This window comes from Euprymna scolopes, chromosome 14 (genome assembly GCF_053919585.1).
Source record: "Euprymna scolopes isolate OS-2025 chromosome 14, ASM5391958v1, whole genome shotgun sequence".
Classification (NCBI taxonomy): domain Eukaryota; kingdom Metazoa; phylum Mollusca; class Cephalopoda; order Sepiida; family Sepiolidae; genus Euprymna; species Euprymna scolopes.
The window spans coordinates 51,691,483-51,712,325 of record NC_136495.1 but is presented as its reverse complement, the minus strand read 5'-3'; the positions used below and the strand labels follow the sequence as shown (position 1 = coordinate 51,712,325).

Sequence of the window (20,843 nt, the reverse complement as noted above, 5' to 3'; positions counted from 1 at the left end):
TTGAAAACTTGTCAGAAAGAAAAAGAATAAAAACAATTATTTTAGAGTGAGGGATGAGTTTTACATATAAATTGAATGTAAACTATCCACCATTTCCAGGCCATTCTAACATTTTAGAGCAGTTTATTTTGAGATACAAGTAATGTGCGTTTTTTTAAGGGGTACTGTTTGATTTTAAAACAGTTTGTATGATAGGGGGGGGGGGCTTGCCACTTGGACTTTAGATTTGTGGTAGAGGTTATGAAAGGACTTTTATTTTGAAGTGGGTGTCATTCGAACTTAGTTAAAAGATTTTTTCGAGGTGGGACATCACTCAGATTTAAGGGTAATGGTACAACTGGTTGATGGGAGGCACTTTTTTCTTTTTTTTTTACATAGGCATCACCACTTATCAAGGTCCATAGACCACTCAAGGATAAGGGTTAAGAGTGTACAGTAATCAACTGGACAATATAGTAATCGTTAGTAATGGAAATTGGATAAATTTGTTAACTTAAGTGGAATGACTCAAGAACTTGAGGAGGTGGGCTTGTCACTGGACCAAGATTTAATGGTAGCATAATTTTATATGTATATATATATATATATGATAAAAAACTTAAGCAAAATCTGACAAAAGCAGAAGGTATTGTCTATTGGGTATAATTGTCAAGAATCCTATTATCTGAACGTTATTCTTTTTTTTTTCTTTTTTTTTTTCAGTCATTGGACATATTAAAAAACGATTTTAAAAAGATTAAAAACTGCTTATTTTCTTCAAAAGCATGATGCTTTTTGATTCCTTGAATGCTAACTAATATTCCATTCTCACATGTTCAATTTTCAGGTTCAATAAATTAACAGAACGCTTTTTCCGGAACTCTCCGTGGCCTGGCGCAGAGGTTGTCTCGCCGATTGTCAATGATGGTAATTAAAATCTTTTCTTTTCATTTTTAATTTTTTATCATCTATGCTTTAGAAGAATAAATCCAATGTGATGTGGTTCTGGGTATGACTTTTCAATGTATCCAGTTGTGAAGCGCCAATTTGGAGGATTGTGGAAACACCTCTTAAGTGCCATTATACCCAGGTTCATTCTAACTCTTGAGTGCTAGAATCATTTACAAACTATGCACCTGCAAACTTATATTTACATTTATTACAGAAAAGTTTTTTTGTTGATCAATTATGTGATTAAATTTTTTCCTTATAGTTCAGACAAAAGAGTTACTCAATTTTATGTTTAAAAAAAAAATTATTCTTACATATTTAGTTTTTGATAAAAATGTTATTGACATGTGTATTTAAAAATAAGTTACTAATACTTTTATTTTTTAAATTTCAGATCAAGTTTTCCTGATCCTCTACAAAGAGCTGTATTATAGGCATATCTATGCTCGTGTTCAAGTGAGGCCCGTTTTAAATTATATACATCTAATGTCATCCATAACATAGCGTCAAATTGAAATTCTTTTATCAAATTTAAATAGAAGAAAAATGAATTTGATCAATTTTGTGTTTAAGGGAGATGTGACACAAGGTCAGGAAAGTGGGATTTGAAAAGTCAATGCTCTAGAGGAAGGAGCACTCTGGCCTACAAAAAATGTCTGCAAAGCACCATCAGTATTTCCTAATAGGGGCACGTTAGGCGATTAGTAATGAACTAACCTCTTTTTAAAGTTTGAGAGGATGGACCTCCTAGAACTGTACATGACAGGACCATATATCTCGGTTAACAGACAGGTTTAGGGTCCCAAGAGGAAACTTATGACTAAAAGTTTGAACTGTATCAAATCTAATTCTGTCGCATCTTATGGCTTTTTTGGAAAGTGCCTGAAAATTATATGCTACAAATCTATCAAATCTTCTTGAGTGACATTACCTACCCAATCTATTTTCAAAATGTTTCAGTCGATGTGACCAATTTTCACATTCTCTGGTGGTACCAGATAAGGTTGCCTGAAAATATTGGCTTCCTGACTTAAAATGCATCAAACATTAATGTTATTGTTTTATTTCTTTCCCTTTGCAAAATTTAATTATATTCTGCAAAGCCAAATCAATTTCCTCTACAAACAAACCAAATGCAATGAATAAATATTTGGAGATATAAAAGTTAAAACAAAACTTTTACTAAAATGACTGGATTCTGCATTAAAAAAATGAAAAGGATTGAAACCAAACCTTCAGCTTCATTTTTCAAACTCAGACCTATTTTGAACTTCATCTTTTCTTTAATTCATGATGGTAGATTGTTCTTGTTCTGTCAGCCAAACCTGGTGTACATTTTAATCAAATTATTCTTATTTATTATTATCACCTGTAATCAGGATTGAACCTTCAATCTCAGAAGACCATCATTTGTTAGTCAATGTCTTTTTTTGTACTACATGTCCATATATAATTTTCGATTCCCAAGAATCGAAAAATGCACTTGAACAAGGTTGGAGTTAACATTGGCCAAAACATTATGAAAGGCTTATCAAAATAAGAATAGTAGTCTGAATAATATAAGGAACTTTTAGAATTGCAAATGTTTTTTTTTCCAAATTTTAATTAAATTTTATTATTATTATTATTTTTTAATTGTAAAATTAAATTTTATTTCTTCCATTTCAGTCTGGACCAAGTTTGGAGCAAAGATTTGACTCTTATTACAACTATTGCAGCCTTTTCAATTATATTCTGAGTAAGAATTTAATTTTTAATTGTTTGATATTTTTATTTATTATACACTAGTGGGGGTGCCCGGCATTGCCCGGATTTAAAAGGAAGAAAAAAAATTTGGTAGGGAGGTAGGATTGAACCCGAAGCCTTAAGGCGAATAGCCTGACAACTTACCACGACGCTACGCAGGTAGAGAAGTGAGGAAGGGTATAATTAAATGTTTAAAAAGGCAGGTGGTTAAACAAATGTGAACGTGTGGGTTTTTTTTTTTTTTTTAGGTCAAGCATCAAGCCATAGTAAGTAGTAGAGAACATGAAATCACAGCGTGAATTTTGTAATATAAGAAAAGATTCAGACAATCTTGTTTCGTAAATCTGACATATTATAATCTAGACAGTATATAAAAAGTTATAAGATTTAATGACTCCCTCCTAGCCCCCCCCCTCTCCCAAAGCCTTTGGCGGACATAGAATAAAAGCACACACACAAACACATTTTCACTTTTATATTATAGATTTAAATATGACAAATGTTCATACTCTTTTAAAATTTGTTGCAACTGTGTTCACCTTTGTCAAGTTGAGAGAACTTTTTTTCTGACCTGCACTATATTCCACAACCATGGCAACCCAAGCATGATGATCCTGAGATGGCTAACCAATTGTGATTTCATTGTTGAAGGCTATCTGTGAACCTGAGAGCTCAGCCAAGTCTTCTTTGATGGTTGATGTCTAGGTCCTCAGCTGTCTACATATATGATGTGTGTGTATATATATATATATATATATATATATACCACCCAGGCAGACAGGTTGGGAGGATTACTGGGTGACAAGCTGCATTCTGAATACATTGAAGATGACACTGCAACAGGACAGAAACCAGGGTCTTTAGATTTAGGTGTTTGCAGAAAATAGCAGTTGAATACATTCGACTCACTGACAATGTAAAATGCAGTCATTGTCAAAAAATTCCAATGAGCAACTACCATTGTTGGTCATATGTTACAGCCATAGAAGACGGTAAATTGGTAGATTTGCCTTTTAGTTGATAATCAGATTTCCTGACGTCCTCATGAGTCCTATAAAGCAGTCCCAACATGATCGACCTCTGTTCCATCCTGCCTGAATAACTCCATATCATCTAAAATACTGCTGTTCAGAGACAGAATCTCCACCCCAACCAAGAAGTAAACATTAGTCCCTGATGTGTTAATGTGCATTTAATCAACGAATGCACATCAATTATTATACGGTTACGTATATCTATAAAAGTGAGAATGTGTGTGTGTGAGGACACTTTTGGACCTTTATACACAGCGAATTGTTGATTTACATACTTGTAATTTGGTATATAGGGTATTCAGATATGTGGGAAATATTTTAATTGGTTTTCATCCTGAAGAAAGAGCTACTAAGAGGTCAAAATTGAAAAATTGGTGTATGGGGGAAGGGAGGGGAGTCATTGGATTTTTATCTGCTTGTTAACTGTTTCATGAATGCACATGTGTGAATCGTTCCCATGACAGGTTACTTATGTTAAGAATGAGTAGGTTTTAAAACACCTTTTTAAAGGTTGTGTCAAGCTGGCCTAATGGTTATCGTACTTGACTCACTGTTTTTAAGTTTTGGTTTCAACCTCAGCTTGAGGATTTTTTTTTTTTTTACTTACAAGAAAGAATTTCACTTTTAATACCTACGGTATTTCTGTTTATAATAAATAAGAATTCTGCATTAATTAAAATATAATATGCATATTTTACGACCTGGCAATGCCAGGCATCCTGCTAATTTATAGAAACACTGCAAGAATAGCATCTATTATGATGCAAAAAAATGATTTTATTTTCTGAACAGTTTAATTAAATGAAGATTTTTGTTTTCATGTTGGAATGAAGCAAAAAAGATCTGCAATAAAATTGCTAAGAAAGTTTTTCCATGTGATAACTATTTATATTTTTGATATGAGGATTTATTTGGATTATTCACACTTAATGTTTTCATCTTGCATATTATTCTCACAACATATCAAACGATGTGACCTCTAACTTTCTTCAGGTGTATCTTGTCGAACTCTGGAATCTGCATAGAATTTTCAATGGAACCCTTTATTTACCCATTTTATTTGCTACCACTGTGGATTAAATAAAGAATTCTATTCAAAATTCTGTACAGATTCCCAAATTTGACAAAAATGTTTCAGAATTCAATAAAATACACTTGAAGAAGATTGGAGATTATATCGGCTAAAATGTGAAAATAACAACACTCAAATGAGAACAGTAGTCCAAATAATGCAGATAACTATTTACTTCAGATGTTATCAGTTTTGTGTGATTCATTTTGTAATTCTTTCATCAGATGCTGAAGGGCCGGTTCCTTTGGATTTGCCGAACCAGTGGTTATGGGACATCATTGATGAATTCATTTATCAAGTATTTATTCCTTTTGTTTTCTTTTCTCTTTGTCTTTTTTTTTTAATTTATTTTTTTAAATCTAACTAGTAGAGTTACCCTGGTATCAAATATTCAGGGGGTTCTTTTCTAAATTTCATCTTTGCTGAATCTTCGTTTCTTAGTTCTTTTCCTGACCGTATTTTCATCATTGACTGTGATCAAAAAGTGGAGACATTTCTTCATTGTACTCAAATTGAGTTTTACGTGCAGGCATTTGTTGGATAGTTTTCAGAAATTTATTTTTAAACTAATTTATCTCTGACCAGGTCTTTATTTATCCCTCTTTCTCAAATTCATCTTTATCACTTCCTTCCATGTTTTCCTTAGTCTTCCCCAGCTAAATACCTTTGCTACCTCAACTGTTTTACACCTACTAACTTAAAGTTATTGAAGTTAAGCAATGTTGAGCCTGGTCAGTACTAAAATAGGTGACCATTTGGGAATTCCAGGTGCTGTCTGTGCTGTTTGTTTATCTCTGCATTATTTCCAGTTGTTCTGGATTTGTCCTTGCCACCGGACCCAAGCAGTACTAATCCAGGAGAGGTGTGGTTGGGATTGTGCAACCCTTTCCTCACAATTTGTACAGCTACTCTTACAGTGGTATCTCCATTGTCTCTTGAGACTGAACAGAGCCATTGATTAACTTAACTCTCATAAATTCTTTCCTTGTGACAACTACTGAAGCTTTCTGTTCTGTACATATCATTCTATGCTATACATATTTAATCTTTTTATGGATCTGATCAGATGTAAGCCTGTTTTTAAGACTTACGTTACACATCCTTCGTATATCATTTCTCTTCATTTTAACCCATATCCTCAATCTTCACTGGTCAGGTTTCATTTTCATTATCCCCAATGAGCTGAGATATCATATGTGCTATAACATGTATGAAAAATGTATGCTACTTTGGAAAGTAAGATGACTATGGAAAGTTGGAGTGGCATTGTGGAAAAACAATAAGTTAAATGGAATATGACTAGTACAACAAATAATACCTTTTTTTCTATGTTCTTTCTTTGCGCCAACATGTGTGGAAAATGCAGCTTTGCAAAAATACATATCAAAATATTCTTATGTGTGATTATTAAATGTTCAACATGAAAACTATTTGTTCAAGATGCTGTCTTTGGAATCTTCCTCGGCTATGGAGTTGATCTACTTCAGTGACATGGGTTCTTACGGAATTTCAAAGATTCACACTTTTCATTGGGAAAGTAGCTGAGAAATTTTTTTTTTTTTTTTTTTTTTTTTCTTACAGGGCTTCTGTTCATCTTAGAAATAGCTAGTATTATGGATTGTCTTCCCCTAAAACAAAATAATCTTAGGGACCACTTCTTTTTAATATAATAATTAAAAAGAAAGATTTTTTTTTTTTTTTTGCTTTAAGCTCATTTCTTTTGTTTTCAGTTTCAGTCATTCAGTATTTACCGATGCAAGTTAACTAAGAAAGATGACATGGAAACCAAAGCCTTACGCAACAATGCTAAAGTAAGCAAAGATTTTAAATTAATTAAATAAATTTCTTTTATTAACCTATTTTTAATCATTGCCCCCCCTCTCTCTCTCTCTCGTTACAATCTTTAAATTAAGGAAAACTAGTTCAACTGTTTATAAAATCCAGTACTGGATATTAAAATATTTCATTTTTACGACAGATTGCATGGATCTCTGATTTTAACGAACCTTTAATAATTTCAGTAAAATAACTGAATTTTTCCGATTTTATGAAAATTGTTTTAAAAAATTTGTTTCTTTTTCTTCAAGACCTGGAATGTTCATAGTGTGTTGAATGTGCTACACTCATTAGTTGAAAAATCAAACATTAACCGTCAACTTGAGGTCTACACCAGTGGAGGTAAGAGTGTTGATAAATTACAATGAAGTAACTGAAAACAATGAGAATATTTTCATGTTATAAAATGATATTGAGTTGTTCCTTAATTATTCCCCAGGAACAAATCAAATCTTGTTTGTTTCACTTAATAAAAATTGTACTTTCGTATATATTGGCTGATTCTGAGTTGCATACTTCATCTTTTCATTAAAATCAAATATACAGTAAAGTATATAATACACATGTATATAATCAAATAACATTATGAATAACACTGTGGGTGGGTGGTGGGGGGCAAATACCATAGCTAGGGGCTGGAAAAACATTGTATTCCACATTGTAACCTGAAAAAAAACGTATCCTAGGGCCACCGTATCTTAGGATTCTACTGTATTCATGTTTGGATTCTGCCCCTCATATGTCCCTGTAGGAGGTACTTAGAAATCCTCTAATTCAAATTTTATGTCTAAATGTTTTTTTTTTTTGTTTTTTTTTATGTAGATATAGATTTTGTATCATTCTATAAAAAAAAACAAGGTACTCATGCAGAGAGTGAGTCATGCTAAAATAATGTTATTATTTAAAAAGCCATTCTTAACATGGGGAGGGGAAGGTGTTTTGTACCTAGTCTGTACTTTAACCTTACAATTGAATAAAGAAACATATAAAACTTTAATTAAACATGGAAATACGATTTAAAAAATAGAGCGGATCACTCTCTACATTAGCACCAAAAACAAATATTGATGAACTCGTAATTATAATAATGGATTATTGTTCATTTCAGGTGATCCAGATAGTGTTGCTGGTGAATTTGGTCAACATGCTTTATACAAGATGTTGGGCTATTTTAGTTTGATTGGCCTGTTGCGTTTGCACTCTTTGCTCGGAGATTATTACCAGGCTCTAAAGGTCCTGGAGAACATTGACTTTAACAAAACAGTTGAGTATTTTTCATCATTTATTGTTACACTGGGTTTCATTTTTATTTCATTAAAAAAAAATTTTTTAAATATACATATTATTCAGTACTTTCCCAGGCAACATTATAGCGATGCTAATTTAAAATGATAAGCATTTCATTCATAACTTTGTTATAAACACAAAATCTTAACATTTTCATGATCCGAAACAAATTTATTTTTTAAATACATACCATAAAGAAAGGAACAGAAAGAAATCAATTTGCCTGTTCAGTTACAATGTAGAAAAATCAAGCCAGTTCCTCTATTAAAAAAAAACAAAAAAAAAACAAGACAAAACATATAAATACAAATGCTAAATATTTATTAAGAATATAAAACAAATCAGTCTATTATATTTCTCTTAGTTTGTCCATTTTGCTTTTTCTTGGAAAATACTGGGCTGATGTGGATGAAATTTTGTGCAGAGCTTATAAAATACAGCTAAGCATTGAGCTTCCCATTCAATGCACAGTTAAGGTTTGATATGCTGTAAAACAAAATGAAATCTCATTAATTCACTATTCGTTTTGATTGCTTTCTAATTCAATTATTTTTATTTTATTACTAGCAGTTCAGCCGGGCTTGGCCTCGGGCCCTATGTACTGTTCATAATTTCATGTGCATATGTACGGTAATGCCTTTCTAGATAATAGTCTTCCTTAACTACCATATACAAAAGTTGGTAGAGACCGAAGAGGTCAAAGGAGTGTGGTAGAGTCTACAAAGAACAACTCTTTCAAATTGACCTCTTGGCAGCCAAAATTTTGCCCCAAAACTGATTAAAAAGCTTATTGTATGTCTGAATACCCTTTATGTAAAATTGCAAATGTTTAGACCCAAAATTAGTTCTCTAGTTTGCTAGAGACCACAAAGATCAAATCTTTTGAACTTTGACTCCTTGGCAGCCAAATTTTCAGCCAAAAATCAATTAAAAAGCTTGCCTTATGTCTGAATACACTTTATATAAAATTTTAAATGTTTAGATTAAAAATGGGCTGAGTAATTTGGTAGAGACTGCAGAGATCAATTTTTTTTTAACTTTGACCCCTTAACATTTATTGTTTTGAGCTGAAATCAAATTAAAAAGTTTGATCCATGTCCAAGTAACCTACATCTTAAATTTCAAGTGTTTAGACCCGAAATTGGTGGAGAAGTTTGGTAGAGTTTTCAAAGGTCAAATCGTTGAACTTTGACCCCTTGACAGCCAAATTTTTGACCGAAAACCGGTTAAAAAGATTTTCCCAAATCTCAATACCTCTTATGTCAAATTTCGAGTCTGTAGACTGAAAATTGACAGAGTAGTTTTGTAAGGAAATGTACAGACACACGCACACACAGACAGAGAGATATATATATGTGTGTGTGTATATATATATATATATATATATATATATATATATATATATATATATATATGCAGATATTTTATATCATGGATAAAAAATAAGATTTTGGAGTCAATAGAGTCTTTCCAGTCTCTTCGTAGTGATTTAGAATTTCCTTTGAACTTTCTTTTTACAATGTTTCATTTTAAGAAAAAAATTTATAATTGTTGATGTATGTCATATTTGTTAATGCTAATGTTTTAACTTTTTTTTTTTTTTTCTGTCTTCAGAATAAATACTCACGTGTACCTGCTTGCCAGATAACAACATTTTACTATGTTGGATTTGCTTATATGATGATGAGACGATATCAAGACGCAATTCGAACCTTTTCAAATATCTTGCTGTACATTCAACGTACTGAACAGATATTTCAAAACAGAATTCAGCTCTACGATCAGGTAAAATCCTATCGCTCATGAAATTTTGTTAAAGTTTTTTGTTTTTTTGTTTTGAAGTATTCAACCCAGTCATATATTTACCTTCTACAGAATAAATGCATTACTAAAATAGTTTCTTCAGGAATAATAAATCTCATTGAATAACTCAACATAATTAAAACCTATCGACATCACAAAGCTGAGTTTTAATATTAATAGATATTTTCTTTCTGTCGTGGATACATACATCATAAATTTTTCTTTATTTTTGGTTTTTAATATAGGAGGAATTTCAGACAAGCACCAAAAAGGCTACAAATATATCACAATTTATTTAAATTAATGTCGCTTACATCCCCTCTCATATCGTGGAGTCACCCCTAAAATCTAATCTAGAAATTATTAAAAAGAAAGTTATGTGATATTAGATTGGTGCAAAAATAATGTTTTTTTTTATCAGATATATATACGTTAAAAAATGAGTTATTTTTTCACCAACCTAATAATAAGGATATAAGATTACTCATTCATTCCTGGACAACACCAAGTCTTTGTTATTTATCGAAGCAAGAGAAAAGTTTTATGTATCTACTTAGGCAACACCAGATAGATACAATTATTAAAACAATAGATTTATTAATTAGTTGGGACTTTCTTGGTAGTTTCAATAGTCACAACCAATTGTTCATTTTTATTTCTTGCCAAATTGATATTGTACACAATTGACGTCTTTTAACTCCTTTTGTTTTTCTTTTTTTTTTTTTTCTTTTTTTTTTTAATATAGAGTAACAAGATGAACGAGAAGATGTACACCGTATTGGCGATGTGCCTTGTACTGCATCCCATGCGTATTGATGAGAGTGTGCATTCTCAGCTTCGGGAGAAATTTGGAGATAGGATGATACACATGCAAAAAGGGTAAGAGAAACTTCCCCCACCTCCTTTCTCTGTTAAGTGTAGATTCATACGAATCAGCATATTTTGAAACCCTTCTGAAAGAAATACATTCACACTAGAAAATATAATGAACTAAACATTCCAACTACAGAAATGTCACTTAAAACTATATTCATACTTAACCCTGCATTAGTCACGTGGGTGTTCCAAACATGATTAGTCCCCTGTAGTGTTTATACAACCCAATACAAAAATGTTTATAGTGTTATTATTTTGTAAAATGTACTTATCCTGTTGGTTCAGGATATATCTACAGTTCCTGTTGAACAGTTTGAATCACTTGTATCTTACTGATATCAATATAAAATAATACAATAAAATAAATGATAAAACTAAGGAAAAATTAAGGTATTACATTAGCTAAGCTCATAGTTACAAGATTGAAAGAGTAGTAAATTGTAAATAAAATAATAATCCCATGGAAACTTATAAAGAAAATATTAAAACATTAACTTCATATTACAGAGTAGCCTAATGATACATAATATGCATTTATATCTACAAATTTTCATTCCCACTGGAAAAATACAAAAATATATAAAGCATAAAATCATACCTACCTTAGTCAGTTGGTGTAACTGGACACCCCCAGAACAACAAAGCGATGTCTAACTCTAAGGAAAACTGAGATGCAACTGCGCCATACCATGTGTATTATAGCCTCACTGAGTCGGGAGAGTACTGGGAGGGAGGAAAAGAAAGAAGTTGCTAACTAGGAATCCTGAGTATTTAAGCGAAAGTGGAGTAACAAAACACTGTGAGACTAACGCAGGGTTAACAGGAAGGTGAACATTGTAAAATATGGACTTAATGGAAATCTTTGAATCTTTTTGGCATAAAATGATCATAATCGGATTGGCATGCCGTTAAACCAAATCAATCAATCGTAAAACACGTCAAAAACTTCAGCAAGAATCTGCTGAATTAACCATTAAAAAATGATGCAGGAACACACGCACGCATACATCTTTTTATATTGTTGTGTAAAGATATACTTTTGGCAAGTAAGCTACATAAAAATGTTTGCTTTATTTATCACATAAATACCTAAGATGATAATGAGATTATTTCTTTATAGTTAAGTTGTGCCCACTTCAACTTCCGTCCATTCAGTTTCTAATTTTTGTACTCCTCTCTCGTTTGTATTGTGTAACCTCCAACCTTCTTCAAGTGTTGTATTTTGTCAAACTCGAATGCGCACGGAATTGCGAATGGAATCCTTTACAGAAGGGAAACATGCTTTCATTCCATCGGCCATGATTGGGTTAAAGTCCTAAGTAATTTGCAATTTTATTTTGAGTGTCACACAAAGGATTGAATCTTGAACCTCCAGAAGAGTGTAATATCAGAGCTGAATTTTACCAAGTAATTTATCCACTAGGTCAGGGATCCTTTCGGACACTCAAGGTAAGAACAGTAGTCCGAAATATCCAAACAATACGAATAATCAATCCTCATCTAAAGAATTCAGAAACGTAATCCTCTCTACTTATTTGTTTACCTCAACCGATAAATGTTTGTCCCTTTGTTTAAAAGAGATTTTCGCACACTTCACGAGTAAGTAGTTTAAATGAACAAAGGGTGACTTTTTTTGTTATTTGCCATATCATCATACCCTATCCTGCAGATTCTGATTCAATTACTGTGGTGATCATTATTTTTTATTCAGGTGTCAATATAAAAAAAAAAAAAATTATCATTAATATGAGATTTTTAATTTATTGGTCTCCCTACAAAGGAAGGATTAGACCTTGTAATTCAGTCCCGTTTGTATGTGTGCACTTTTCTCAATAACCACTTCTTGGATTTTTTTTTTTTTTTAAATTTTGCACAAACATAGTCTCATGGTAAAAGTAAATTTTTCCCAGAACGGATTTTCCAGGATAACTTTGGTTGCCCCCTTAGGGGACATTATAAGGGTAAAATTGCCCCCAAATTGTTTATGTGTTTTATAAACTTTCTATTTCTAGGGCAATGAGTGAATTTGAAGCATGCTTTTACTTTGCCTCCCCCAAATTTCTCTCGCCTGTTCCTCCTAATTACGATGAGACTGGACCGAATTTACACAAAGTAAGTATTCTTGTATTATCACAATCACCCCTCCCCTTTTATGACTATCATGTAACTTACTTTACTGTTTGTGCATATGACATGAAAGTTGCATCAACTGAGAAGTTTTGGGAGTCACTTTATAATTTTCCTTACTCCCATGTCTACTCTGATCCTATTGAGTTTCTATCTAGGGAAGTCATTTAAGAAAAATGAATACAGAATATTTTGTTAAACTTAGAAACATACAATAGGCAAACTATTATTCAATTAAATTCAGAAATGTAAATTTAATAGGCAAAAATTTGTATGCAATATGTAATTGTTGAAAACAATGAAATGTATTTCTATGTGCAAAATCTTTCTGAATAAAAATAAAGTTGTTTTTTTTTGTTTTTTTTGCATACGGCCCACATTTATCTAGCTTAAATTAAATCTCAATTATTTTCCACTTTTATATTTTCTTTTACTTGAAATAAATTTTAGATTCAAGAATTGTAGAACAAAAGAATCTTTGGATTTTCTTTTTTATTTTTGTAATTTTTCTTTTATTTATTTTACTTACTTTTTGTTTCAGGATCCATACCTGCTGCAATTGAATGTTTTCTTACAGGAAGTTGCCCAGCAAATTAATTTGCCTGTTATTCGAAGGTATTATTTAATATTTCTTTTTAATACTAGTCGACACTGTCAAAAATGATTGAAAAGAAAAATAAATTTTGCTTCCCTTGTGTTTCCACTGTCTTTTTTATTTGGATATATTACTAAAAATATAATTATATATAAAATTATATGATTACACGTTTTCATATATAAATTGTCATTTCTGATGAACACTCACCGTTGACCTTTTATTATAGTGAAGAATTTCTTCTGAATTCATTTCAGGCAACAGTGTTAGGTGGCTGTCTTATTTGTTAACTGCTTTCTTGCTTTCTCTCACCACTTGAAATGATTTAACAGGATGAGGGTAGAAAAGACATTTTTATTCTCTAACATTTAATTGACTGAATGGAAGTATGAAGGTGTATGTGTGTGTGTGTGTATAAATAGAAGTAATATTTATTCCATGTTGGATAAGATTAATTCTAGTTTTGTACCATTTTTATGTCCCTTTATGAAGATTATGACTAGGGCTATGACAAGAGAATATTCTTTCCATTGTTTGCACTCTTGCGTATATATTCATTAATATCTTATAGACTGATGTGGTTCTCGGTTGATTAACTGTGTTGGATATACACTCGAGAGTCAAAAGAATATGCTGTTGTCACCGCCGTAACTATAATCGTTCTTCTAATTTTTAAAATATATAAAATTTAAGTATTGAGCTTAAGGAGTCTTCACAGCAAATTGTAATCGAGTAAATCTTGCTTAATCGGTGTCTAATGACTATAAATCAAATTCAGTGCAAATCTGATATATTAGAATTTTTAAATGAGAACCCCCCCCCCCCCCCCCCCCCAAAAAAAAAACTTTAAAATATTCAAAAGAAACTAATTTGGAGAATATATTTAAATTTTTCTAAAATTGGAGAGATCTGAATTTCCACAAAGGGTATCCATTCTTGTTTTTTATCCCTTTGCATAAAACTGAATTAAACTAAGTATAACCCGCATTTAGACTTGTATAAGGATATACAAATAAACACACATTGCTATTTATTATAGAGCGATGGACTAGATAACCTGTGACCTATTACATCACAAAGTTTTTATTGTAGTTAGTTATTATTTATATAAAAATGTGTTTTTATAATTTTTATAAAATGCCTTTAAATACCAAATTCTCCTGAAAACTACACTTAATTTTTGTCATAACTGACTAGATGAGGTCTGCAATATCTTGTGAATCATTGTTCTCTAATTATCAAATGTTGCTGGTAAATGTGATTATCTGTGTATAATCTTGTCTAAACACAAATAAAAAAAATTCTCATGAAATAAATCGCAAACATCAAAGTTGAATTTATATTATTTATAGATTAGTCAAACTGCTATTCTCATTTTGGATGTTATTGTCACATTTCAGTCGATGTAACCTCTGACCTTAAGAATCTGTATAGAATTTTGATCTGGACACATACAGGCATACATTGTTCTTGTTCTTTCAGACTGGGTGAACATTTTGAATAATTTTAATTTATTCTTAGTATCTTTTGTAATGAGGATTGAACTTTTAACCTACAGACAACTGTCACTTAGGACTGATTGTAACTTAACACCTGAATCCATTGCGCCATCATTTCATATGGCCGACAAAATGAGAACCATCCATCCCGGTAGATTAAATAAAGGATTCTGTTCAAAATTTCCTATAGATTCTGGAGTCTGACAAGATACACCTAAAGATTAAATTTGCTGAAACATTAGAATAACACTCAAGATGAAAATAGTTGTTGGAATAATGTGAATTATCAATTTTCATCTCCAAAATTTCAAACAATATCATGTGATTAATAAAAAAAAGCAAAAAAAAAAAAAAAAACAATTTAATTATGTGCAGGGAAGTGTATGTGACTTGGAACCGCTTGTGAATATATATTAACTTAAGTCATCCTGAAGGAAGCCAAGGTAAATGCTGAACCAGGTGGAGTATAGGGACTCCAGAGAACTATATCACATGATTTAGAAAAAAATTCTGCCACTTCTCAGAGTCTTAGGCCAATCTTTCAGCTATCAAAAGTGGTATACCAGTCTCAACCCTTATTTGATCGGCCCATCTTTTTGGTTGCTGTCCTCTTAATCTTTGCTGATATCATTTTTATATTGCTGGAGTCTGATATTATGTGCTGATGAATTTTTCTATCATTTGCCAAAGTTTCTGCATGAGTGAGTGTGGGATGCAATCAGAGGGAGGAGGTTTTAAATGGGTAACCGACTGAGGAGGTGTTGAGAGAAAGGTGGATATCTTTTAATTCTATTTTCTTAACCAGGTTCTTGGGCAACGTTGGATAGCGGTACTCATCAAGGCCTATAAAATGATAAACCTTTTTTTATATATACTTCTAAAAACATCAGTTTCATTATATTTCAATCTTAAGTCTTTTTATTTTTTTTATTTCAGTTTTCTAAAACTATACACTACTTTGCCCATCTCTAAACTTGCGGCATTCATGAATATGGTAAGTATTAAAAGTTTTAAAAACCCAAACGCATACTAGCATTCACCCAGTGGGTGTCAAATATGTTCAACTTGTAAATAAAATGGTGCATCTGTCATGAGTCCCTCACTCTTAGACAAGGTTAAAAAAAATCTCAAATCTAGTAGGTCCTGCATTATCAGTTAAGCTCCAACCTCTGTCCCATCACTGCACTGTTGCATTCCTGCGCCTGTTCTACAAGTACTTTAATGGAATGAGCTCTGATAAATTCATAACATTTGTGTCTCCCTCGACGTATATTCTCTTGACTAACACGACAAACAGCAAAATCCCACTCCTTCACGGTTAAGACTCCTAGATGCTGGAAAACCTTTTATTCTAATAGTTTCTTCCTTTGGGCTGCTGGACTTTGGAATTGCCTCTGTTTCCTGCTTCCTTGATTGTACTAAACCGAAGAAGTTTAAATGAAATGTGAACAGACATCTCGCTGCTTAACTCCCCACAAGTTCCCTGTTAGATACAATTTCAAAATAGTAGTCTCTTACGTCCAAATGGCAGTATGCGTTGTTTGAGCTGATAAAAAAAATTGTTGGGAAAGGTAAAACTCACTTTATTTATGCCTTAAATGTTTCTAACTTTATTCAATCTAATAAGAATACTTCATACATGTCAACTCGAGTTCTTGCCTCTTTTCCTCAATTTAATATATCTATGCAAGTCATTTTAGATGTAAATAAAAAAATTAAATGTAATAAAAATAATAGAAATTGCATAAATATTTTATTTGAATAAAAATTTATGTAATGAAAAATTTATTAGTAAACGATTAATTACAATGAAATGTAACAATTGCAAAAATGGTGCGTCTATGTTATTAAGGTAAAATTCAAAATATTGAATTTCAAATAAAACAAATGGCATTTACTTAATTGTTATATTGCAGTAATGAACATATCCAAAGATTACGAAAAACGATAAAATAGAAAATTAATTATTAATGAAAATAGTTTTCAAAGACAATTAGTGAAAATTGAGTTTGTTTAATTGGCCTGAGATTTAAGTTTTCAGAAAATAATTACCTCCCTTGTTACGTACTCATATTCCTCATATTCATAAATGACCTCCCTGATAAAACATAAGAACAATATTTTTTATTTTTCTTAGCAAAGCTTAATTTTTGCTAATTTTCTTAGAAAACTATTTTCATTAATAATTAATTTTCTACCTTAACATTTTTCAAAATTTTTTAATGTGTTGTGACATGACAATTAAGTAAATATCATTGATTTTACTTGAAATTTGATATTTAAATTTAACCAAGGAGTTTTAAATTTTAAGAAATCCCAAAGTTCAAAACAGCCATTTTTGTATGACTCAGAGAAAAGTAAATGGTAATAGTAAAACGACTTGCTGGATTAATTTAATATTTAACTTAATAAATTTAATATTTTCATTTTATTAATTAAAAAAACTACTCCATATCCATATTTTCTAAATTTGACCTGATGGACCCTTAAAATATCTCGAAGTCCCAGCTGAGGAATTATACAAGTGTAATCCATTTGCAAACATTAAATGAATTTCAGCATTAATAATCGCAAAGTTTAATCTGACGTTTTAAACAAAATAATACTTTATTATTTTAGTTTCAAAAGAAAAAAAAAATTGGGGCCATTTAAAAGCAGGCAAAAACATCTTCAGGGATCTGCTGATTCTAAATATTCTATTCATTTATCTTGGGGATTAATCAATTACACCCAAAGCGTGGGACACATCTTTGCTTGGCAAGGATTAAAGTGTAGTATGTTATGTTACTATGCTTCATCTTGTCTGTCTTGAAGAAATTCTAGCAATATTTATTTTTGTCTCAGTCTATTTTTTAGGGAGCTGTATTTTTTCCACATTAAAAGCTGACCTTGTATCTAACTCTTTGTGAGGAAATGGGGTCATATTTATTTCATATATAGATTTTCATCTGTAAGTAATTACAAAGCATAAGTGCAATCATTGATGGTGCAAGTTTAAAGAATGAATAAAACATTTTACTTGTTAATCTCTTTCCTTTACTTTTTCTTTGTCAAGGCGGGAGATAGGATAAATAAAATTTCATTGTTATCTTATGCAGTTTCTTTTGAAATCTAAAACTATTCTTTCATAGTGCCGCTAAATATGTTTGAAAATAGTGAACAAATTTTTTTTTTTTCTCTTCAGTCGGAAGATCAACTCCGAACTCAGCTGATGTGTTTTAAGGTAAGTAAAAAGTTTGCTCAGAATTCTATTTTTTTTTTATAAAGAATTTTAGTGATTTGTGCTAATTGCTGCAGACAAGATTCAAATTTTATCTTGTTATTCAATGTATTTTTTATCTTTTAGTGAGGAAAAAAAGTTAAGATTGTTAAATTGTAAATAGATTTTGTACACTAGATTCAAATTTAATCTGATTAAATTATTTCTTGTGAAAGACTAGCAGATATCTTTTCTGTGAAAAAAGACCTGTGAAGAAAAGAAGAAATTCCTTGCTTTCTTTTTCTTTGAAAATATTATTTTTGCCATGAAGGCTAAGTAGGATTTTAAATAATTCATGAAAGCAGTTGGAGAGTTAGATTGTATATGAATTCAGTTTCTATTTTTACACTCAATACTTCCAAACCTTTTGCAGCTTTTCATTTTTTTATTCTAAATAAACTCTTAAATAATCATTTTTGTAACTTTTATATTATAAAATAAATGTTAATGAATAAAACATGCTTTTAAAAATGTATAAATGACAACTTTATAATTCCCTGTTGCATAGTCATTTGTTTTTTTTCTTTATTTTCAAGCACAAAATGAAGAATGTGGTATGGACAAAAGGCACCAGTGGTTTAGATGGAGAATTTCAGTCCGCTTCTGAAGTTGATTTCTATATTAACCAGGTAAACATGGGGAATGCAAATATTATGTTTACATATCTTTCATGATTGGCTGTTGAATGTATATATATATAATAGAATTAACAGGCCCCCTCAACATTTTCAGATAATGGATACCTTTTTTATTTTTGAATTACTGTAATTTTCATTTATTTTATTTGGTTCCAGATAAATTAAAAACTATTTACATTTACCTTCGTTTTTTTTTTTTTTTTTTTTTTTTTACTTCTACAGTGTAATCAAGACGTTAAAAAATGAAAATATCAAAAAAAAAAAAAAAAAAAAAAAAAAAAAAAAAAAAGGTTATATTGTATGTATTTTTTTTGGACTGAAGATCTCTGTAAAAAAGTTCACTTAATTTGATCAAGAAGTTTGTTTTATTTTTTACAATGAAAAAAAACACGTTTTTATGACAGCGCGTTGGAGGTAGACATCTTTGAATTTTTTAACATGCCACGGAGAGATAACTCAATTTAAAGTGCCGACACCTCCTCCCCATCTTTAATTCTAGCTTTTCTTCTTAAAAATCGAACCTTTTGCTCGGTATCATAACAAATTGTTTTTTCGCTGTAAAAAAAAAAAAACTTGATGAAATTAAGTGAAACTTTTTTCGGAGAATTTTATTCCATAACGGATACGTACAATTTTTAAAAAAGTTTTTATATTTTCATTTTTTAATGCCTTGATTAAACTGTACAAGTACCAAATTTTTTCTTTTTTAATAAGTGAACATGACTCTATAATATTAACTTGGTCTTTTGTGGCTCCTAAATAAATGAATATTATAGTAGATATTTTTTTCTACCATAATCTGTGTGGGGTTCTACTAAATCAGAATATTTAAATGTATTTTTCATAATTTTGGTAATACAGAAAAGGTAACTTCCTTTATATAATAGAACCTGAATCCATGAAATTGTACATAGAATTTTAAAAAAACAAAACTTTTTTGCTCTTTGCCAAGTCAAATTTACTAGGATCAAGATGGCTACCTTTTACTCGTGAATAAATTGTTGATATTAACAGGATTAACTATATCAAAAAGTATTGGAAGTTGAACAGCACTTCTCATTAAATCTGAAAATACTTCAGTGCATTCTCGTTATTCTCCAGCTTCATGCATACAAATGTAACTATGAAAGAAATTTCATTCCAACCTACAATCGATGTTACTTCTCTCTTAATAAACAGTGGCATTCACCCTTAGTGGGTTGAACCAGCTTCCTTCAAAGGCACAAGTTTCAAATGAATATTAAATTCATAAGCAGTTTCCAATCACATATACCTTCCAAGGAAGATGATAACGTTAGGTTTTTACAGTTCTTGCAGAAGGTGTCAACATTCTACAAATAGATGTTTACATTTATTTTTCATAAATTATCCTTTTCTGAAAAAAATGTAATGATCATAAAAATGAAACAATGAGACTACCTAAATACCAAATCCTCAAAATGGGTAATCTTTTCCTAATTATTAGTAGGAATATTAACTGAAAGTTTTTTTTTTTTTCTAAAATTCTATTTCCCTTTTTTCCAGGACATGATCCATATAGCCGATACAAAAGTAGCTCGGCGTTACGGAGACTTTTTCATCAGGCAAATTCACAAATTCCAGGATGTAAGTGTCCATTTTACATACATGAGGGGAGGGGTCATTTGCAATGCCATTTTGATGGATTTGTTATTTTTTCATAGTTACACTTTATTTATTTATTTATTTTTTTGTACATTTCAGATAATTCAAACGATGAAGACTGCGTCAAGTAGCTAAATGTATTTTTCTGCCCTCTGCTCTCTCTACCAAATCTATTGCAACAAATCGGCTGCATATACAGACTGGTTTATCATAAGTAGTCGGGCATGATTACAGACACAGCTTATTCATATACTGTTTTGTTCAGTCTCCATTAAAGAAATAAATCAAGGAAATTTATTTTTTGTTTTTGTCTTTTTTATAGAATTATTCTCCTCTGTTTTGATTTTTTTTCATTTCGATGTAACTTCAAACTTTCTTGCCTTTTCTGCTTCTTATTTCCCCAACCATATCAACTTACAGAAATTTAATCGCAATGATAAAAAACACCTTGCTGCCCAATTCCTGAACCAGTACTCCATTGTCCCTATAAATCTGTTCCCTATCACAGTAGTCTCTTA

At 31.0% G+C, this 20,843-nt stretch overlaps 1 protein-coding gene across 1 annotated transcript in view; it reads left to right on the top strand.

The window, feature by feature from the left end:
• The window catches only part of LOC145293003 (eukaryotic translation initiation factor 3 subunit L-like), a 37,861-nt gene extending 17,239 nt beyond the window's left edge, over window positions 1-20,622 (top strand). The window contains exons 4-19 of the mRNA XM_080139258.1: window positions 827-906; window positions 1,325-1,386; window positions 2,599-2,668; window positions 5,007-5,080; window positions 6,513-6,593; window positions 6,870-6,960; window positions 7,727-7,881; window positions 9,520-9,690; window positions 10,454-10,587; window positions 12,597-12,696; window positions 13,253-13,326; window positions 15,742-15,799; window positions 17,990-18,028; window positions 18,601-18,693; window positions 20,227-20,307; window positions 20,425-20,622. Coding sequence (XP_079995384.1) covers window positions 827-906; window positions 1,325-1,386; window positions 2,599-2,668; window positions 5,007-5,080; window positions 6,513-6,593; window positions 6,870-6,960; window positions 7,727-7,881; window positions 9,520-9,690; window positions 10,454-10,587; window positions 12,597-12,696; window positions 13,253-13,326; window positions 15,742-15,799; window positions 17,990-18,028; window positions 18,601-18,693; window positions 20,227-20,307; window positions 20,425-20,460 — 1,399 coding nt within the window. The 3' untranslated portion in view covers window positions 20,461-20,622. The remainder of the gene's footprint in view (window positions 1-826; window positions 907-1,324; window positions 1,387-2,598; window positions 2,669-5,006; window positions 5,081-6,512; window positions 6,594-6,869; window positions 6,961-7,726; window positions 7,882-9,519; window positions 9,691-10,453; window positions 10,588-12,596; window positions 12,697-13,252; window positions 13,327-15,741; window positions 15,800-17,989; window positions 18,029-18,600; window positions 18,694-20,226; window positions 20,308-20,424) is intronic.
• The last annotated feature ends 221 nt before the right edge of the window (window positions 20,623-20,843 follow it).